Raw genomic sequence first — 22750 nt, 5'->3', positions numbered from 1 at the left:
TGGATCTTAACATCTTTTTTTTTTTTTTTTTTTTTTTGAGACGGAGTCTCGCTGTGTCACCCAGGCTGGAGTGCAGTGGCGCGATCTCGGCTCACTGCAAGCTCCGCCTCCCGGGTTTACGCCATTCTCCTGCCTCAGCCTCCGAGTAGCTGGGACTACAGGCACCCGCCACCACGCCCGGCTAGTTTTTTGTATTTTTAGTAGAGACGGGGTTTCACCATGTTAGCCAGGATGGTCTCGATCTCCTGACCTCGTGATCCACCCGCCTCGGCCTCCCAAAGTGCTGGGATTACAGGGTTGAGCCACCGCGCCCGGCCGGATCTTAACATCTTGATACTTTTTTAAAAAAGACTCCTCGGCCTACTACACTCAAGCTTTCAGTCCACACTCTTGACCAAGTCTAGCTTGGCAAAGAGAAGGCAAGTTCTGATATGAACAAGCCAACACTCAAAGTAAGAGGGCAACTGAATTCTAGGGGAGCTACTTATCTTGAGATAATGGAGAAGATTAAAGAAAAACCACTCTTCTACTTTGATTCTGAAAAAGACATAAATGAACACACTGGACTTGTTGAGGATTAATTTTAGGCTTGCAAGGTTTACCAAGCACACTGTAAGCATAAGTTATAGTCCTGAATAAATTAAGGATCTTAAGGAAAGCAGTTATGCACATTTACTTGCAACAGGCACAGCCTAATAAATGTCCTTTGCATTTACAGAAAACTAGTTTAGATGTTTCCACATTCGTTATTTCATTTGATCCTCACAATAATCCTGTGACAATGGAGGAGTATGGAGTTCTATCTCTACTTTATGGATGAGGAAAAAGAAGTTTAAAAAAAAAACAAAAAACAAAAAACAAAACCTTAGCCAACTTGCCCGAAGTCTGGTGATATGAAATGACCGAGCTGGGTCTTAAGTCTGCTTTCAGGCTAGGTGGAGAGAGAAGACTGAAAAATACACCTAAAGAAGCACTAGGAACTAAACAATGTATTTTAAAAACTTCAAAACTTAATATAATAGAAACTTAATATACAGCTCCAGTAATCAATATGGTATTGGCATAAGGATGAACATACAGTTCAATGGCACAGAACTGAAAGTCCAGAAATGAACACTTATATTTATGGTCAAATGATCTTTGACGAGGGTGCCAAGAAAATTCAATGGAGAAAGAACAGTCTTTAGAAGACATGGTGCCGACATGATTCAATATCCACATGTAAAAAGATAAATTTGGGCTCTTGACATATATCATGCACAAAAATTAACTTGAAATGGATCAGAAGCCTAAATGTAAGAACTAAAAATATAAAATTTTTAAAGGAGAACATTTGAAAAAAAAAACTTATGATCTTGGAATAGGCAAATATTTCTCAGATACAACACCAAAAGAATGATCCCTAAAAGAAACAAGTGGAAAATTTGGATTTCATCAATATTCAAAGGTTTGGGACTTCAAATGATACCATTAAGAAAGTGGGGGCTGGTGACCTGGCATGGTGGCTCACGCCTGTAATCCCAGCACTTTGGGAGGCTGAGGCGGACCGATCACAAGGTCAGGAGATCGAGAACATCCTGGATAACACGTGAAACCCTGTCTCTACTAAAATACTAAAAAGTTAGCTGGGCATAGTGGCAGGCACCTGTAGTCCCAGCTACTTGGGTGGCTGAGGAAGGAGAATGGCCTGAACCCGGGAGGTGGAGCTCGCAGTGAGCCGAGATCGTGCCACTGCACTCCAGCCCGGGTGACAGAGCAAGACTTTGTCACAGAAAAAAAAAAAAAAAAGGAAGGTGGGGGCTGGCAAGATGGCTGAATAGGAACAGCTCGGGTATGTAGCTCCCAGCAAGATCAATGCAGAAGGCGGGTGATTTCTGCATTTCCAACTTAAGTACCTGGCTCATCTCATTGGGACTAGTTAGACAGTGGGTGTAGCCCACGGAGGGAGAGCTGAAGCAGGGTGGGGAGTCGCCTCACCCAAGAAGCACAAGGGGTCAGGGAACTCCCTCCCCAGCTAAGGGAAGCTGTGAGAGACTGCGCCGTGAGAAACGGTGCACTCTAGTCCAGATACTACACTTTTCCCATGGTCTTTGCAACCCACCGACCAGGAGATTCCCTCGGGTGCCTACATCACCATGGCCCTGGGTTTCAAGCACAAAACTGGGTGGCCATTTGGGCAGACACCAAGCTAGCTGCAGGAGTTGTTGTTTTGTTTTTTTTTTTCATACTCCAGTGGCACCTGGAACACCAGCGAGACAGAACCATTCACTCCCCTGGAAAGGGGACTAAAGCCAGGGAGCCAAGTGGTCTAGCTAGGCGGATCCCACCCCCAAGGAGCCCAGCAAGCTAAGATCCACTGGCTTGAAATTCTCACTGCCAGCACAGCAGTCTGAAGTTGACCTGGGACGCTTGAGCTTGGTGGGGAGTGGAGCATCTGCCATTACTGAGGCTTGAGTAGGTGGTTTTCCCCTTACAGTGTAAACAAAGCCTCCAGGAAGTTCAAACTGGGCGGAGCCCACCTCAGTTTGACAAAGCCACTGTAGCCAGACTGCCTCTCTAGACTCCCTCCACTCTGGTCAGAGCATCTCTAAAAGAAAGGCAGCAGCCCCAGTCAGGGGCTTACACATAAATCTCCCGTCTCCCTGGGACAGAGCACCTGGGGAAGGGGTGACCATGGGTGCAACTTCAGCAGACTTAAACGTTCCTGCCTGCTGGCTCTGAAGAGAGCCACAGATCTCCCAGCACAGTGCTCGAGCTGTGCTATGGGACAGACTGCCTCCTCAAGTGGGTCCCTGGTCCCTGTGCCTCCTGACTGGGAGATACCTCCCAGCAGGGGTTGACAGACACCTCATACAGGAGAGCTCCAGCTGGCATCTCACAGGTACCCCTCTGGGATGAAGCTTCAGGGAGAAACTTCATAGGAAGCTTCATAAGAAGAAGGAACAGGCAGCAATCTTTGCTGTTCTACAGTCTCTGCTGGTGATACCCGAAAAAACAGGGTCTGGAGTGGACCTCCAGCAAACTCCAGCAGACCTGCAGCAAAGGGGCTGGACTCTTAGAAGGAAAACTAACAAACAGAAAGCATCAACATCAACAAAAAGGACATCCACACAGAAACCCCATTCAAAGGTCACCAACATCAAAGACCAAAGGTAGATAAATCCATGAAGATGAGGAAAAACCAGTGCAAAAAGGCTGAAAATTCCAAAAAACAGAATGCTGCTTCTCCTCCAGAGGAACACAACTCCTCGCCAGCAAGAGAACAAAACTGGAGAGAGAATGAGTTTGATGAACTGACAGAAGTACACTTCAGAAGGTGGGTAATAACGAACTTCTCCAAGCTAAAGGAGTATGTTCTAATCCAATGCAAGGAAGCTAAGAACCTTGAAAAAAGATTAGACAAATTGCTAACTAGAATAGCCAGTCTAGAGAAGAACATAAATGACCTGATGGAGCTGAAAAACACAGCACGAGAACTTCATGAAACATACACAAGTATCAATAGCTGAATCGACCAAGTGGAAGAAAGGATATCAGAGATTGAAGATCAACTTAATGAAATAAATCATGAAACAAGATTGAGAAAAAAGAATGAAAAGGAATGAATAAAGCCTCCAAGAAATATGGGACTATGTGAAAAGACCAAATCTACGTTTGCCTGGTGTACCTGAAAGTGACGGGGAGAATGGAACCATGTTGGAAAACACTCCAGGATATTATCCAGGAGAACTTACCCAACCTAGCAAGACAGGCCAACTTTCAAATTCAGGAAATACAGAGAACACCACAAAGATACTCCTCGAGAAGAGCAACCCCAAGACACATAATTGTCAGATTCACCAAGGTTGAAATTAAGGAAAAAATGTTAATGGCAGCCAGAGAGAAAGGTTGGGTTACCCACAAAGAGAGGCCCACCAGACTAATGGCGGATCTCTCGGCAGAAACCCTACAAGCCAGAAGAGAGTGGGGGCCAATATTCAACATTCTTAAATAAAAGAATTTCAAACCCAGAATTTCATACCCAGCCAAACTAAGCTTCATAAGCGAAAGAGAAATAAAATCCTTTACAGACAAGCTAATGCTGAGAGATTTTGTCACCACCAGGCCTACCTTACAAAAGCTCCTGAAGGAAGCACTAAATATGGAAAGGAAAAACTGGTACCAGCCACTGCAAAAACATACCAAATTGTAAAGACCATCGACACTATGAAGAAACTGTATCAATTAATGGGCAAAATAACCAGCTAGCATCATAATGACAGGATCAAATTCACATATAACAATATTAACCTTAAATGTAAATGGGCTAAATATCCCCATTAAAAGACACAACCTGGCAAATTGGATAAAAAGTCAAAACCCATCGGTGTGCTGTATTCAGGAGACCCACATCACCTGCAAAGACACACATAGGCTCAAAATAAAGGGATGGAAGAATATTTACCAATCAAATGGAGAGCAAAAAAAGCAGGGTTGCAATCCTAGTCTCTGATAAAACAAATTTTAAACCAATGAAGATCAAAAAAAAAGGTAAAGAAGGGCATCACATAATGGTAAAGGAATGAAGGCAACAGGAAGAGCTAACTATCCTAAATATATATGCACCCAATAGAGGAGCACCCAGATTCATAAAGCAAGTTCTTAGAGACCTACAAGGAGACTTAGACTCCCACACAATAATAGCGGGAGACTATAACACCCCATTTTCAATATTAGATAGATCAACGAAACAGAAAACTAACGAAGATACTCAGGAGTTGAACTCAGTTCTGGACCAAGCGGACCTAATAGACATCTATAGAACTCCCTACCCCAAATCAACAGAATATACATTCTTCTCAGCACCACACTGCAATTATTCTAAAATTGACCACATAATTGAAAGTAAAATACTCCTCAGCAAATGCTAAAGAATGGAAATCATCACAAACAGTCTCTCAGACCACAGTGCACTCAAATTAGAACTCAGGATTAAGAAATTCACTCAAGGCCGGGCGTGGTGGCTCAAGCCTGTAATCCCAGCACTTTGGGAGGCCGAGACGGGTGGATCACAAGGTCAGGAGATCGAGACCATCCTGGCTAACACGGTGAAACCCCGTCTCTACTAAAAAAAAAATACAAAAAAATTAGCCGGGCGAGGTGGTGGGCGCCTGTAGTCCCAGCTACTCGGGAGGCTGAGGCAGGAGAATGGCGTGAACCCGGGAGGCGGAGCTTGCAGTGAGCCGAGATCGCGCCACTGCACTCCAGCCTGGGCGACAGAGCGAGACTCCGTCTCAAAAAAAAAAAAAAAAAAAAAAAGAAATTCACTCAAAACAACCCAACTACATGGAAACTGAACAACCTGCTCCTGAATGACTACTAGGTAAATAAGGAAATTAAGGTAGAAATGAGTTCTTTGAAACCAATGAGAATAAAGACACAATGTACCAGAATCTCTGAGACACAGCTAAAGCAGTGTTTAGAGAGAAAGTTATAGCACTAAATGCCACAGGAGAAAGTGGGAAAGATCTAAAATTGACACCCTACCATCACAATTAAAAGACCTAGAGAAGCAAGAGCAAACACATTCAAAAGCTAGCAGAAGACAAGAAATAACTAAGATCAGAGTAGAACTGAAGGAGATAGAGACACGAAAAATCCTTCAAAAAAATCAATGAATCCAGGAGCTGGTTTTTTGAAAAGATCAACAAAATAGATAGACCACTGGCCAGACTAATAAAGAAGAAAAGAGAGAAGAACCAAATAGACACAATAAAAAATGATAAAGGGGATATCATCACTGATCCCACAGAAATACAAACTACCATCAGAGAATACTATCAACACCTCTACACAAATAAACTAGAAAATCTAGAAGAATAGATAAATTCCTGGACACATACACCCTCCCAAGACTAAACCAGGAAGAAGTCGAATCCCTAAATAGACCAATAACAAGTTCTGAAACGAAGGCAGTAATTAATAGCCTATCAACCAAGAAAAGCCCAGGACCAGATAGACTCACAGCTGAATTCTACCAGAGGTAAAAAGAGGAGCTGATACCATTCCTTCCGAAACTATTTCAAACAATAGAAAAAGAGGGACTCCTCTTTAACTCATTTTATAAGGCCAGCATTATCCTGATACCAAAACCTGGCAGAGACACAACAAAAAAAGAAAATTTCAGGGCAATATCCCTGATGAACTTCGATGTGAAAATCCTCAATAAAATACTGGCAAACCGAATCCAGCAGCACATCAAAAAGCTTATCCACTACGATCAAGTTGGCTTCATCCCTGGGATGCAAGGCTGGTTCCACATACAAAAATCAATAAACGTAATCCACCACATAAACAGAACCAACGACGAAAACCACTTGATTGTCTCAATAGGTGCAGAAAAGGCCTTCAATAAAATTCAACAGCCCTTCATGCTAAAAACTCTCAATAAACTAGGTGCTGATTGAATGTATTTCAAAATAATAAGAGCTATTTATAACAAACCCACAGCCAATATCATACTGAATGGGCAAAAGCTGGAAGCATTCCCTTTGAAAACCAGCACAAGATAAGGATCCCCTCTCTCATCACTCCTATTCAACATAGTATTGGAAGTTCTGGCCAGGGCAATCAGGAAAGAGAAAGAAATAAAGGGTATTCAAATAGGAAGAGAGGAAGTCAGGTTGTCTCTGTTTGCAGATGACATGATTGTATATTTAAGAAACCCCATTGTCTCAGCCAAAAATCTCCTTAAGCTGATAAGCAACTTCAGCAAAGTCTCAGGATACAAAATCAATGTGCAAAAATCACAAGCATTCCTATACACCAATAATAGACAGAGGGCCAAATCATGAGTGAACTCCCATTCGCAACTGCTACAAAGAGATTAAAATACCTAGGAATACAACTTACAAGGGATGTGAAGGACCTCTTCAGGGAGAACTACAAACCACTGCTCAAGGAAATAAAAGAGGACACAAACAAATGGAAAAACATTTCATGCTCATGGATAGGAAGAATCAATATCAGGAAAATGGCCATACTACCCAAAGTAATTTATAGATTCAATGCTATCCCTATCAAGCTACCATTGACTTTCTTCAAAGAATTGGAAAAAACTACTTTAAATTTCACATGGAACCAAAAAAGAGCCTGTATAGCCAAGACAATCCTAAGCAAAAAGAACAAAGCTGGAGGCATCACATTGACTGACTTCAAGCTATACTACAAGGCTACAGTAACCAAAACAGCATGGTACTGGTACCAAAACAGATATACAGACCAATGGAACAGAACAGAGGCCTCAGAAATAATGCCACACATCTACAACCATCTGATCTTTGACAAACCTGACAAAAACAAGCAATGCAGAAAGGACTCTCTATTTAACAAATGGTATTGGGAAAACTGGCTAGCCATATGCAGAAAACTGAAACTGGACCCCTTCCTGACACCTTATACAAAAAATAACTCAAGATGGATTAAAGACTAAAACGTAGGACCTAAAACCATAAAAACCCTAGAACAAAACCTAGGCAATACCATTCAGGACACATGCATGGACAAAGACTTCATGACTAAAACACCAAAAGCAATGGCAACAAAAGCCAAAATTGATGAGTGGGATCTAATTAAACTAAGGAGCTTCTGCACAGCAAAAGAAACTGTCATTAAAGTGGACAGGCAACCTACAGAATGGGAGAAAATTTTTGCAATCTATCCATCTGACAATGGGCTAATATCCAGAATCTACAAGGAACTTAAGCAAATTTACAAGAAAAAAATAAACAACCCCATCAGAGAGTGGGTGAAGGATATGAACAGACACTTCTCAAAAGAAGACATTTATGAGGACAACAAACATGAAAAAATACTCATCATCACCGATCATTAGAGAAATGCAAATCAAAACCACAATGAGATACCATCTCATGCCAGTTAGAACAGTGATCATTAAAAAGTCAGGAAACAACAGATGCTGGAGAGGATGTGGAGAAATACGAATGCTTTTACTCTGTTGGTGGGAGTGTAAATTAGTTCAAGCATTATGGAAGACAGTGTGGCAATTCCCCAAGGATCTAGAACCAGAAATACCGTTTAACCCAGCAATCCCATTACTGGGTATAAAGCCAAAGGATTATAAATCATTCTGCTAAAAAGACACATGCACATGTATGTTTATTGCAGCACTATTCACAATAACAAAGACTTGGAACCAATCCAAATGTCCATCAGTGAGAGGCTGGATAAAGAAAATGTGGCACATATATACCATGAAATACTATGCAGCCCTAAAAAAGGATGAGTTCATGTCCTTTGCAGGGACATGGATGAAGCCGGAAACCATCATTCTCAACAAACTATCACAGGAACAGAAAACCAAACACCACATGTTCTCACTCATAAGTGGGAGTTGGGCAATGAGAACACATGGACACAGGGAGGGGAACATCACACACTGGGGCCTTTCAGGGGGCGGGGGACTAGGGGACGGATAGCATTAGAAGAAATACCTAATATAGATGATGGGTTGATGGGTGCAGTAAACCACCATGGCATGTGTATACCTATGTAACAAACCTGTATGTTTTGCACATGTATCCCAAAACTTAAAATAAAAAAAAAAAAAAAAGTAAGTAAGTGAAAAGACAAGCCACATTCGTGGAGAAAAAATGTTTACAAATCATATATATAATACAAGTATCCAGAATATATATATACACACATATATATTTAATTTTTTTTTATTTTTTTGAGACAGAGTCTCGCTCTGTCACCCAGGCTGGAGTGCAGTGGCACGATCCCAGCTCACTGTAACCCCGGGTTCAAGCGATTCTCCTCCCTCAACCTCCCAAAATGCTGAGATTACAGGCATGAGCCACCGCACCCAGCCCAGAATACATTAAAAACTCAACTTGACGAGAAGACAACACAATTTTTTAAAGGGGCAAAAGATGTGAAGAGTAATTTCCCCGATAAAGAGATATGAAAGGTCAATAAGTATATGAAAAGATGCTCAACATCAGTACTACAGTGATGGCCAGGCATGGGTGCTCATGCCTGTAATCCCAGCATTTTGGGAGGCCGACTTGGGAAAATCGTTTGAGGTCAGGGTTTGAGACCAGCCTGGGCAACATAGCAAGACTGCACCTCTACAGAAAATGTAAAAATAAAAACTGCAGTGAGATACTGCTCTGTATCTACTAGAATGACTATATATGAGGATGTGGACAAAATGGAGCCCTCATATGTTGGTGGTGGGCATATAAAATGGTGCAGCCACTCTGGAAAATATTTTGGCAGTTTCTTAGAAAGTTAAAAATAAATTTACCATAGAAACCAGCAATTCCAGCCCTAAGTATCCATCTAAGAGATATGTTCACACAATGATCAGTACCTATGTGAATTTTCAGAATTTTCTGCACTATTCATAACCAAAATGAATGGATAAATGTGTTCTATTCACACAATGGAATATCACACAGCCATAAAAAGGAGCACACTATGCTTTATCTGGATGAACCTTGAAAACATGATGCAAACTGAAAGAAGCCAGCTACAGGAGACCCTATCACGTATGACTCCCTTTACAAGAAAGTTCGAGAAAAGGCAAATCCAGAGACAGAAAGTCAGTCAGTGGTTGCCTGGAGCTAGGGGTGTGAACGGAGTGACTGCCAATGGCCAGAGATTCTTCTGAGGTGAAGATAATGAAAACTGGGTGGTGATAGTTGCACAGCTGTAAATTTACTAAAAACCACTTAATTACACACTTTTAAAAAAACTCTAAACCTGGCCAGGCACGGTGGCTCACACCTGTAAATCCAACACTCTGGGAGGCTGAGGCAGGAGGATCCCTTGAGGCCAGGAGTTCCAGACAAGCCTGACCAACATAGGGAAACCCTGTCTCTACTGAAAATACAAAAATTAGCTGGGCATAGTGGCATGTGCCTGTAATTCCAGCTACTCTGGAGGCTGAGACAGGAGAATCACTTGAGCCTGGGAGGTGGGGGTTGCAGTGAGCTGATATCGAACCACTGCACTCAAGCCTGGATGATAGAGGGAAGCTCTGTCTCAAAAAACAAAAACAAAAAAGCTCTAAACCTAAATAACATGCTCTTGATAACTGCAAGAGAGAAATCTAAAAAGATGGTAGCTAGGTGATGATAATGAAAGGTGACCATGTGGCACGCTGAGGGCGTTTTCCCCAAATGAATTATAATTTTCCCTAAACAAATGATGTTTTGAAAATACCAACAACTTTATGCATTTGCTTAATCCTTCTTTCACCAATTCTCAGTTAAACACACACACACACTGTCACATGTCAGTCAACCAAAAAACCTCTCCTGAATACCTGCTATGTGCCCCACTCAGTTCTGGGCGTTTAGTAATTCCAGAACCAGAAGCCAAGGCACAGTCCTTCCAGGGTCAGCGCTGGACAAAACAGACACCTTAAGAGGTGGCTAACCACAGAAAATGGCCTCCTTGCTGATCCTAACCTCACTGTGACTTTTCTGTGTCGTATATAAAGAAACCTGCCAAAAATTAGAAATGATTGGCTGGGCGCTATGGCTCACGCCTGTAATCCTAGCACTTTGGGATGCCGAGGAGGGAGGATCACTGAGATCAGGAGTTCGAGACCAGCCTGGCCAATGTGGCAAAACCCCATCTCTACTAAAAATACAAAAATTAGCCAGGCGTAGTAGTGCACACCTGTAAAATCCCAGCTACTAAGGAGGCTGAGGCAGGAGAATCACTTGAACCCAGGGGGTGGAGGTTGCAGTGAGCCAAGATCATGCTACTTCACTCCAGCTTGGGCAAAAGAACGAGACTCCATCTCAAAAAAAAAAAAAAAAAAAAAGAAATGATTGAGTCTAGGCATAACTGGCAGGGTGAACACCTGTATTAGGATTGTAACCAAAGATGAATTATCATCGATCAATTTCCTATATCTAGATGGGAGGATGGTGGAATCTCATTAAACTGGGTATAACAAACAGCATAATATAGCTCAACAGATTGTTGCCAAAATACAAAATGGGTGAGAGAATTAAATACCTTGTTTCTTGAGGAATGGGTTATAATTATTTAGAAGAAGAATGACCACAGAAAGGTAAAATAAGGGCTTCTGTCAGGGGTTGCATCATCAGCTGGTTATTTACTAGGTTCTCACGGCAAGGATCTCACTCAGCAGATGAGCTTTAAAGTCTGCAACAGATGGGGTAAAACAAGGAAATTTAACTCTGAATCTTCTTATTTTTATTTATTTATTTTTTTGAGATAGAGTCTCACTCTGTCGCCCAGGCTGGAGTGCAGAGGCATGATCTCGGCTCAGCGCAACCTCTGCCTCGTGGGTTCAAGTGATTCTCCTGCCTCAGCCTCCTGCGTAGCTGGGGACTACAGTCGTGTGGCACAATGCCCAGCTAATTTTTGTATTTTTTGGTGGAGATGGGGTTTCACAATGTTACCCAGGTTAGTCTTGAACTCCTGACCTCAAGTGATCTGTCCGCCTCAGCCTCCCAAAGTGCAGGGATTACAGCCACCATGCCCGACCTCATTTTTTTCTAATTTTTTTTTTTTTTTTTTTTTTGAGACAGAGTCTCTCTGTCACCCAGGCTGGAGTGCAGGGGCGCGATCTTGGCTCACCGCAACCTCCGTCTCCCAGGTTCAAGCGATTCTCCCACCTCAGGCTCTTGAGTAGCTGAGATTACAGGCATGCACCACTACACCCGGCTAATTTTTGTATTTTTAGTAGAGACGGGGTTTCACCATGTTGGCCAGGCTAGTCGCGAACTCCTGACCTCGTGATCCACCCAACTCAGCCTCCCAAAGTGCTGGGATTACAGGCGTGAGCCACCGTGCCCAGCCTTCATTTTCTTTTAAACTCTGACCCAAACTGTATTATCCAACTTCCTTTTTGGGCCAAACTGGACCAACAAGATTTACTCTTCTGCATGAACTGATCAAAAATGGACAAAATAGGGCCAGGCACAGTGGCTCACGCCTGTAATCCACCCACCTCAGCCTCCCAAAGTGCTGGGGTTATAGGCATGAGCCACCACGCCCGGCCTCAGCTATTATGTCTTTCAATATTTTTTCTGTCCCTTTTCTCTCCTCTTCTTCTAGAACTCCCATTACACATCTAGTAAGCTTCCTGATCGTCGTCCCACAGTTCCCTGATGCTATGTCTACTTTTAAAAATCTCTTTTCTGTGTTTGGTTTACGATAGTTTCCACTGTTGTGCTTTGAAGTTCATGAATCTTTTTTTCTGCAGTGTCTGACTGTCCACTAATTATATCCAGTGCATTTTTAATCCCAGACATTATAGCATTTGGTTTGGAGCTCGTCACATTTTATTTTTATTTTTTTTAAAATATCTTCCATGTTTTGTTTAATATTTTGAACATATACGGTTATATTAACTCTTTTAATGTTCTTCTCTGCTAAATCTAACATCTGTGTCAGTTCTTTGCCAGTTTTTGTTTTGTTTTTGACCACGCCCAGTGAGGTCAGGAGTTCGAGACCAGCCTGGCCAACATGGTGAAACCCCATGCTGACTAAAAATACAAAAAATTAGCAGGGTGTGGTGGAGTGCACCTGTAATCCCAGCGAGTTGGGAGGAGAAGAATCACTCGAACCCGAGAGGCAGAAGTTGCAGTGAGTCAAGATCGCACCACTGTACTCCAGCCTGGGCAATACAGTGAGACTCTGTCTGGGGGAAAAAAAAAAATCTATCTATCTATTTATCTAGGCTGAAAATGTCCCGAATCTGGTAAAAACTATAAACCCAGAGATCCAAGAATCTCAATAAAACCTAAGCATAAAATCATGAAAAAAAACTACATGAGAGCATGTGATGAGCCAACTGCTCAAAGACACTAGTCAAGGGCAACCTTAAAGGCAGCCAGAGACGACAGACACGTTCAACACTGAGGAGCAGAGAGAGGGTGGCTGCAGATCTCTCACTGGAAGGAACTGTGGCAAGACAGTGGAGCAACATTTTTATATTACCGAAAGAAAAAATCTATCAATTTAGAATTCCATACACAGTGGAAATATCTTTCAAAATAAGGATAAAATTAAGACTTTTTTGGCCGGGCGCAGTGGCTTATGCCTGTAATCCCAGCACTTCGGAAGGCCGAGGCGAGTGGATCATGAGGTCAGGAGATTGAGTTCATCCTGGCCAACATGGTGAAATCCCATCTCTATAAAAATATAAAAATTAGCTGGGTATGGTGGTGGGCACCTGTAGTCCCAGCTACTTGGAAGGCTGAGGCAGGAGAATCTCTTGAACCCAGGAGGCAGAGGTTGCAGTGAGCTGAGATCACGCCACTGCACTCCAGCAGAGCAAGACTCCATCTCAAAAAAAAAAGCAGACTTTTTTAGAATATAGAAGTTAAAAAAATTATCACCAGCAAACCTATCCTATAAGAAATGTTAAAAAAAATTCCTTCAGGCAGAAAACAAAATTGAGGCCAGGCATGGTGGCTCATACCTGTAATCCCAAGACTTCGGGAGGCTGAAGCCAGGCAGATTGCTGGAGCCCAGGAGTTTGAGACCAGCCTGGGTGACACAGTGAAAATGTCTCTACAAGAATACACAAAAATTAGCCGGGATGGGGTGACATGTGCCTGTAGTCCCAGCTTATGTTTATTGAAGCTACATTTATGGCTCAAAATATAATTAGTCTTGGGAAATTTGTATTCTGTTGTTTCTGAATGAAGAGTTCTATAAATGTCAAGTAAGACAGGTTGACAGTATTTTATTTTATCTTATTTTATCTTTGAGACAGTCTCACTATGCCATCCAAGCTGAAGTGCAGTAGTGCCATCTCGGCTCACTGCCTCTAGTGAGCTAGAGCAACCTCTGCCTCTAGTGGTTCTCCCACCTCAGCCTCTTGAGTAGCTGGGATCACAGGCGCCTGCCACCACACCCAGCTAATTTTTTGTATTTTTAGCAGAGATGGGGTTTCATCATGTTGGCCAGGCTGGTCTCAAACTCCTGACCTCAAGTGACCTGCCCACCTCGGCCTCCCAAAGTGCTGGGATTAAAAGCGTGAGCCGGCTGGGCGCGGTGGCTCACGCCTGTAATCCCAGCACTTTGTGAGGCCGAGGCAGGCGGATCACGAGGTCAAGAGATCGAGACCATCCTGGCGAACACGGTGAAACCCCGTCTCTACTAAAAATACAAAAAAATTAGCCGGGCGTGGTGGTGGGCACCTGTAGTCCCAGCTTCTACGGAGGCTGAGGCAGGAGAAGGGTGTGAACCCAGCAGGTGGCGGAGCTTGCAGTGAGCGGAGATCGCGCCACTGCACTCCAGCATGGGGACAGAGCGAGACTCTGTCTCAAAAATAAAAAACAAAGCGTGAGCCACTGCACTGGCCAGTAGTTTAAATTTTCTATATCCTTAATGGTTTTCTTCATGTATCTATCAATTTTTGTGAGAAGTTATTGAAACTTAGTAATATAATTGTGGATTTGTCTATTTTTCCTTGCAGTTCTATCAGCTTTTGCTTCATGTATTTTGAAGCTCTGTTATTAGATGCACTAACATTGATGAATTTTATGTTCTCTTGATGAATTGACTTTTTTAATCACTATGAAATCATCCTTTATATCCATGGTAATATTCTTTATTCTAAAATTGACTTTGTTTTTTATTAATATAGCAACTCCACCTTTCTTTTGGTCAGTGTTAGCATTATATATATTTTTTGCATCCTTTTATTTCTTGATCTATTGTATCTTTATATTTTAAGTGAGTTTCTTATAGGTAGACTATAATTGAGTCTTGATTTTTCTTTTTTTTTTTTTTGAGATAGAGTTTCGCTCTTGTTGCCCACCCAGGCTGGAGTGCAATGGCACGATCTTGGCTCACCGCAACCTCTGCCTCCTAGGTTCAAGCGATTCTCCTGCTTCAGTCTCCCAAGTAGCTGAGCTTACAGGCATGCGCCACTATGCCCAACTAATTTTGTATTTTTAGTAGAGACAGGGTTTCTCCATGTTGGTCAGACTGGTCTCAAACTCCTGACCTCTGGTGATCTGCCTGCCTCGGCCTCCAAAAGTGCTGGGATTACAGGCATTGGGCCACAGCGCCCAGCCAAGTCTTGATATTTTTTATTCAATCTAATAATCTCTGCAATTTCCTTTGGGTATTTAGTTTTATCTCTACTAAAAATATAAAAATTAGCTGGCACACACCTGTAGTCCCAGCTACTTGGGAGGCTGAGGCAGGCGACTCACTTGAACCCAGGAGGCGGAGGTTGCAGTGAACCCAGATGGCACTGCTGTACTCCAGCCTGGATGACAGACCGAAACTCTGTCTCAGTCAATCAATCAATCAATCAATCAATACTTGTACATGAGGCCAGGTGCCATGGCTCATGCCTGTAATCCCAGAACTCTGGGAGGCCAAGGCAGGTGGCTCACTCAAGCCCGGGAGTTTGAGACCAGCCTGGGCAACATGGCAAGATCTCAACAAAAGTTTTAAAAAAATTAGCTGGACGTGGTGATGCACGCCTGTAGTCCCAGCTACTCAGGAGGCTGAGGCAGGAGGATCACTTGAACCCAGGAGATGGAGGCTGCAGTGAGCCATCATTGCTCCACTGCACTGCAACCTGGGCAACAGAGCAAGATTCTGTCAAAAAAAAAAAAAAAAAAAAAAAAAAAAAAAAGCTAGAAACAAGGATCTTGAATCAACTCATATGACACCAGAAAAGAAAAATATCAACTTGATTTTCCAGTCCAGGCATCTAAAATGTTGCTCTACCCAAGAAACCTGGTCTCAGTGAGTTCTTTAGGGAGGAGAGTCTCAGCAGAGGTGAAAGACTGAGTGGACTTGAATCTTTAGGCATTCTAGGCAGACAACTTTCAGTCTGAAACACATGAGTATGGCCAGCGTGTGGTAAGCAGGGGGACTTACTGTGTAAAAAGTCGAGCACTGGAGCTGCAGAGTCAGCCTCGTCATGAGCTGCAGGATAAACGTAAGCAACGCTCATCTTTTCTTCATCTCATCTCCAGCGCCTAGGACAGGGCTTGAGACACAGCAGGTGCTCTAAACATGTCTGCCCAATGGAAACGATAAACACTACTGGCATTGAACTATGTATGACACATGTGACCACGCTAGCTAACTGGACTGCAAGGAAACTCACAGTGATCAGACACTCACAGTACAGGAGCGGTGCTTCACCCTGGCTCTGCCCGAGAATCACCTGCAAAGTCACTACCGAGATGGGTCCTGGCTGCTGTGTTTTCCAAAACTTTGCTGGTGGTTATGTGCAGAGTATAGAGCCTCTAGGCTGTGAACAGAAGAAACTAGTTACCGTTCCTCAGTAACCAAATTCTGGAGACGCCTGTGAGAGAGAAATACACAGAGAGGCAGAGAGAGGACAGAAAACTTGGTAGAAGAACTTGGATACTTTATTGAACTCAATCTGGATTATTAAATCAAAGACTAGGACACAATACAATATAAACAAAACTTTATCAAATTAAGAGGCAATATACACCATGCCAATAAGATACCCAACTCATTATTCTTAGGTAACAGTCAAGAAGTATTGCAACCTGAAGCCTGGCACTCAATTTCAGCAATTCCAACCTGATCTATCATTCAGGGTGTCTTCCATTAAACCTTCCCTGTTCGCTCTGATCAATAATGACCTCTGGCTCCCCTTCCCTGACAGCCCACAGCATCACACTTTTCATCATTTTATGATGGCCAATTTAGGACTTCATTGGGAAGCTTTGTGGGTATATTTTATTTTTACTTTTTTATTTGAGATGGAGTCTCACTCTCTCGTCCAGGCTGGAATGCAGTGGTGTGATCTCTACTCACTGCAACCTCTGCCTCCTGGGTTCAAGCAATTCTTCTGTCTCAGCCTCCTGAGTAGCTGGGATCACAGAGGCATGCCACCAAGCCCAGCTAATGTTTGTATTTTTAGTAGAGACAGGATTTCACCATGTTGGCCAGGCTGGTCTGGAACTCCTGACCTCAAGTGATCAGCCTGCTTTGGCCTCCCAAAGTGCTGGGATTACAGGCATGGGCCACTGCGCCCGGCCTGCTATTTTAGTTCCACAAATGCTACATGGGAAGCTGTGTAGCCCTGTGGTTAAGAGGGCAGGCCCTGCAGCCAAATGGCTTGGATTTAAGACCTTGTTCCACCATTTACTAGCTGTGTATCCTTAGGCCAGTTAATTACCCTCTCTGTGTCTCAGTTTCTTCATTTGTATCAAGGGAATAACTTAGCAGTGTTGTGCTATAAATTCAGATAATCCAAGCTGGACATGGTGGCTCACACCTGTAATCCCAGCACTTTGGGAGGCAGAGGCAGGCTGATCACCTGAGGTCAGGAGTTCGAGACCAGCCTGGCCAACACGGCGAAACCTCATCTCTACTAAAAATACAAAAGTTAGCTGAGCATGGTGGCAGGCACCTGCAATTCTAGCTACTCGGTAGGCTGAGGCAGAAGAATCGCTTGAACCGGGGAGATGGAGGTTGCAGTGAGCCAAGACTGTGCCACTGCACTTCGGCCTGGGTAACAGAGTGAGACTTCGTCTCAAAAAAAAAAAAAAAAACCAAAATGAAAACAAAACAAAAACAAAAAAACCTCCCCCTCCAAGGCTGCCTGGCCGAAACCAAACCGAGGGGTGGTTTCACAGGCTTGCGCGGGTCCGGCTCGGACATGTGCTACCTCAGGATGTAGTGGAACAAGCAGGCCAGGGTGGGCAGCCTAGGCCTGCGAGTGCCCGCATCCCCCAGCTCCCCCCGCAGCCGGGTCTGGTATGGTCCGCTCCGGTTGCCGGCTGCGGATTTGGTTCCGGACAGAACGCCACGAGTTCTCCGCTGCTTGTTGTCGCTGGGTTACTGCGGCGACCGCCAGAGCAGCCTTGGCGCTATGGAGGAGCCAGGGGCTACCCCTCAGCTGTACTTGGGGCTAGTCATGGGGGAGCTACACAGGGTTGTGGCAGCACTGTCTATAGATTCTAATCCTTATGGTTTTCCATGGGAATTGGTGATATGTGCCGCTGTTGTTGGATTTTTTGCTGTTCTCCTTTTTTTGCGGAGAAGTTTTATATTGGTTAGGAGTCCGCTTTATGTGGGAAGAGAGAAAAAGCTTGCTATAATGCTTTCTGGACTAATTGAAGTAAAATGTAAACTACTTGAAAAATTTAGCCTTGTTCAAAAAGAGTATGAAGACTATGAAGTAGCATCATCTTTAGAGGATGCCAGCTTTGAGCATGCGACAATGGAAGAACAAAGTTTGGAGGCAACCTGTGAAAATCTGAACAGGTCCAATTCTGAACTTGAGCATGAAATACTCTGTCTAGAGAAAGAGTTAACAGAAGAGAAATCTAAACATTCTCAAAAAAATGAATTGATGGCAGATTTTTCAAAACGGATACAGTCTCTAGAAGATGAGTCAAAATCCCTCAAATCACAAGTAGCTGAAGCCAAAATAATTCTTCAAGATATTTCAAATGACTGAAGAACGACTGAAGATAGCAATAAAAGATGCTTTGAATGAAAATTCTCAACTTCAGGAAAGCCAGAAACAGCTTTTGCAAGAAGTTGAAGTATGGAAAGAACAAGTGAGTAAACTTAATAAACAGAAGATAACATTTGAAGACTCCAAAGTACATGCAGAACAAGTTCTAAATGATACAGCAAATCACATCAAGACTCTGACTGAACGCTTGCTAAAGATGAAAGATTGGACTGCTAGGCTTGGAGAAGACATAACGGATGATGGTAACTTAGAAGTGAACAGTGAATCGGAAGATGGTGCTTACTTAGATGATCCTCCAAAAGGAGCTTTGAAGAAACTGATTCATGCTGCTAAGTTAAATGCTTCTTTAAAAACCTTACAAGGAGAACGAAACCAAATTTATATCCAGTTATCTGAAGTTGATAAAACAAAGGAAGAGCTTACAGAGCATATTAAAAATCTTCAGACTGAACAAGCATCTTTGCAGTCAGAAAACACACATTTTGAAAGTGAGAATCAGAAGCTTCAACAGAAACTTAAAGTAATGACTGAATTATATCAAGAAAATGAAATGAAACTCTACAGGAAATTAACAGTAGAGGAAAATAACCGGTTAGAGAAAGAAGAGAAACTTTCTAAGGCAGACAAAAAGATCAGCCATGCCACTAAAGAGCTGGAGACCTATGGACAGCGAGCCAAAGATCTTGAAGAAGAATTGGAAAGAACTATTCATTATTATCAACAGCACATTATTTCCCATGAGAAAAAAGCACATCATAATTGGTTGGCAGCTTGGACTGCTGAAAGAAACCTCAATGATTTAAGGAAAGAAAATGCTAACAGACAAAAATTAACTAAAACAGAGTTTAAATTTGAACTTTTAGAAAAAGATCCTCATGTACTTGATGGTCCAAATACAGCATTTGGCAGACAGCATTCCCCATATGGTCCCTCATCATTGGGTCAGCCTTTATCTGAAAAGAGAGCTTTTCTCTCTCCTCCAACTGTGTTGGAAGGTCCACTCAGACTCTCACCTTTGCCTCCAGGGGAAGAAGGAAGAAGCTCAGGAGGCCCAGGGAATCCTCTGGACCATCAGATTACCAATGAAAGACGAGAATCAAGCTGTGAGAAGTTAACCCATCCTCACACGGCTCCTTCTGACACTGGGTCCCTGCCATCTCCGTGGGAACAGGACTGTAGGATGTTTCCTCCACCAGGACGATCATATCCTGATTCAGCTCTTCCTCCCCAGAGGCAAGACAGATTTTATTCTAACTCTGGTAGACCATCTGGACCAGCAGAACTCAGAAGTTTTAATGTGCCTTCTTTGGATAAAATGGATGGGTCAATGCCTTCAGAAATGGAATCCAGTAGAAATGATACCAAAGATGATCTTGGTAATTTAAATATGCCTGATTCATCTCTCCCTGCTGAAAATGAAGCAACTGGCCCTGGCTTTGTTCCTCCACCTCTTGCTCCAGTCAGAGGTCCATTGTTTCCAGTGGATACAAGGGGCCCGTTCATGAGAAGAGGACCTCCTTTGCCCCGACCTCCTCCAGGAACCAGGTTTGGAGCTTCTCGGGATTATTTTCCACGAAGGGATTTCCCAGGTCCGCCACATGTTCCACTTGCAATGAGAAATGCCTATCCACCGAGGGGTTTTCCTCCTTACCGTCCCCTCAAGACCTGGATTTTTCCCCGCACCCCCACATTCTGAAGGTATAAATGAATTCCCTTCTGGGCTGATATCGCCTTCAAATGAGCCTGCTACTGAACATCCAAAACCGCAGCAAGACACCTGACAATATTTTTGCTCTCTGCAAAAGTAATTCTGATTGATCTCATTTTCAGTTTAAGTAACTGCTGTTACTTAAGTGATTACACTTTTGCTCAAATTGAAACAATGGAATTATAATTCTTAGGATAGTATTTTGTAAGTAAGGATGATTTAAATATGAATCTTATGAGTAAATTATTTCCACTGTATTTTATTCTAGATAGTATAACCATTTTAATTTGATTAACTAATCCACTATTATAGAAACGATAGTGGGAGTTTTACGTATGTAATCTTGCAGGTGGGGAGGCTTTAAATTCTGAACGCTGTGTCTTTAAGCCAAGAACTGTATTTACTGTAGGTGTAGACAAATGTGAAAGTAACTTTATGCTTAATTAAATAAATTTTAGTTGATTAAAAAATTCAGATAATCTACATGATAACCATTCTATCACTAGCAGTATTTGCCATGTCTCCACTAAATGTCTCAAAGTCGCCGAAAACACAGCACGGCCTAACAGGAGCTCTTCATTGCCTCTCACAGCTCCACACCGCTCTTCTCTCAAGGAACAGCAGCACTGCCCTCCCAGGGCTCAAGTCAACCCTGGCATCACCCTGGACTCTGCCCTTCACATTACCCTGCCATAGCCACTCCATCAGTGAGACTGTCTGCTCTCCCTCTAAATATACAGTCACGTCTGTCTAGTAGCACCACCCCACTGCCCTCTCTTGTGCAAGCCTCTGCCACTTCTCCTCTGACTTACTACTGTAGCCACAAGCCTTGCCTCCCTGCCTGCACACTGACCGCACCTTTCATTTTCCAGGGCAGTGGGGTAAGGTCTAAATACATCAGCATAGTCATGTCACTTTCCTGTTTGTTTCCCTACCGTCTGGTAGCATGGTAGTGGTGATCCACTCTTGGCTATGCAGAGGAGGGTAACACCCAGGGGATGGTGGGATGGGAAGGAATCTAGGTCCCTGCATATCCCCTGATCTGGGTGCCACCAGCCCTACGCCTATATTTAGTGACTCTGGGTTCCACCTTACTGGACTGCTCACCTTCATGCTGTTCTGTGCAGGAGAATCAAACTTCCATCTTGTTAGGGCCAGCATACTTTGAAGGCTCTTAGTTACAAAAGCACCCTAACCTGCTATATTACTGTACTATACTATTACTATACTACATTACTATACCATATTATTACTACATTACTGGGGTAACCTGCACCCTAGTAATGTAACAATTTGTACCTGGAGGAGGGGTGCGGCTGTGACAGAAACCTAAGTGGCACTGGCTTCACGGCCAGGCAGTGGGTGGTGAGGAAAGAGGTGGTGCAGGGTAGAAAGCTAGTCATTCCTGCTACGCAGTAAATACATCTTAAAAAATGCTGCCTGCATTAACTGGGAAGACAGATCCTGCACTTACCAAGCCTGTGTAGCTCTAGAAGGAAAAAAAAAAAAAAAAAAAAGCAAATATGCGGTATGTTGGCTGCTCACTGCTGCCCTTAGCAAGGAACTCTGAAATAAATGAGGCTGAGTAAGAACTGGCCAATTTGCAAGCAGAGGTGGAAGATAAAATATAGTAACGCCAAGCAGCTCTGTCTTCCAGCTCCAATTATGCAGTACTTCTTTCAGTTCCCTAAGACTCTAAGCTTCTTCCTCCAACACTGTGTTTTGTCAGCTCCCATCCTACATACCCCTGGTCATCCTTCACGTCTCACACATACCTGACGTACCCACTCACCCTGGGATCTTGTGCAAGCCTCCCCATTACCATCTCATCTTACCCTTTTCTCATCGGTTAATGGACTCAGCCCAAGAAGCACTAACACGCTCAATGCGGGTAATTTTCTGCGCGTGTTCGCTCCCCACGTACTCGTCCCCGAACACCCAGCCCTGGGCTTGGCACGTGGCAAGCGCTCAGTGAACAAGACTCATGAACAGTCAAGTGTAGACGGCAGGAGAAAACCTGACACGGATACCAAGCACCCGAGGTCCTGCTATGAGTCCCGGCCCATGTTTTAGGGAGCCTGGGTCTGGAGCCCCAGTGAGCGTGTGGTCAAGGTGCCCAGGTTCCGCGAGTCTGCGCAGGCGCGAAACCGGGAGGGCGGTGTCACAACCCCGCCCGGAACAGGCCACGCCCTCCCAGGGAGGTGCGCGCGCCTGCGAGTGGCTTGGGCCAGGCCTCCTCATAGGCAGGGCCGCGCCCGCCAACACGAGGTGCGGTGGGAACCCGCCCAGGGGCCATCCGCCCTCCCGTCCCTAACGCCCAGGCCCCGGGGGCTCACCACGTCCCCCTGAACCTGCAGATCCTCCGCCCTCCGCCGCCGCCAGCGGCAGAGCGCTAGGCTGTCCATGCAGCCACAGCGTCAAACCCTACGGGCCTCTCAGGCCTGGCCGAGGCCCGCGCTCCACGCCCCCTTCCGCACACGGCCCTGGGGAGCCAATGAGGAGACTGAGGGGCGGGGCGCCGCGGAAAGCGCGAGAGCGCCAGGCGAGGCTCG

General features: G+C 43.9%; 2 protein-coding genes across 6 annotated transcripts in view; one reads left to right on the top strand and one right to left on the bottom strand.

The window, feature by feature from the left end:
• The window catches only part of C11H10orf143 (chromosome 11 C10orf143 homolog), a 60595-nt gene extending 37904 nt beyond the window's left edge, over positions 1-22691 (bottom strand). For 3 of the 5 annotated variants that reach the window (XM_031651981.1, XM_031651979.1, XM_031651980.1), the window contains exon 1: positions 22535-22691. In XM_031651981.1, coding sequence (XP_031507841.1) covers positions 22535-22603 — 69 coding nt within the window. In that variant the 5' untranslated portion in view covers positions 22604-22691. The remainder of the gene's footprint in view (positions 1-22534) is intronic. The other 2 variants (XM_031651983.1, XM_031651982.1) reach the window with 2 other exon arrangements.
• Positions 17848-20186, top strand: LOC103887831 (melanoma inhibitory activity protein 2-like). The gene is given in 2 exon segments (XM_031651978.1): positions 17848-18445; positions 18447-20186. Coding segments are annotated over 2 exon segments (2307 nt in total). The 5' UTR covers positions 17848-17878.
• Positions 22692-22750: the final 59 nt, after the last annotated feature.

The sequence above is a fragment of the Papio anubis genome, chromosome 11 (assembly GCF_008728515.1).
Source record: "Papio anubis isolate 15944 chromosome 11, Panubis1.0, whole genome shotgun sequence".
Lineage (NCBI taxonomy): Eukaryota > Metazoa > Chordata > Mammalia > Primates > Cercopithecidae > Papio > Papio anubis.
Note: the sequence above shows the minus strand (reverse complement) of the source record. Positions and strands in the feature narration are given on the sequence as shown.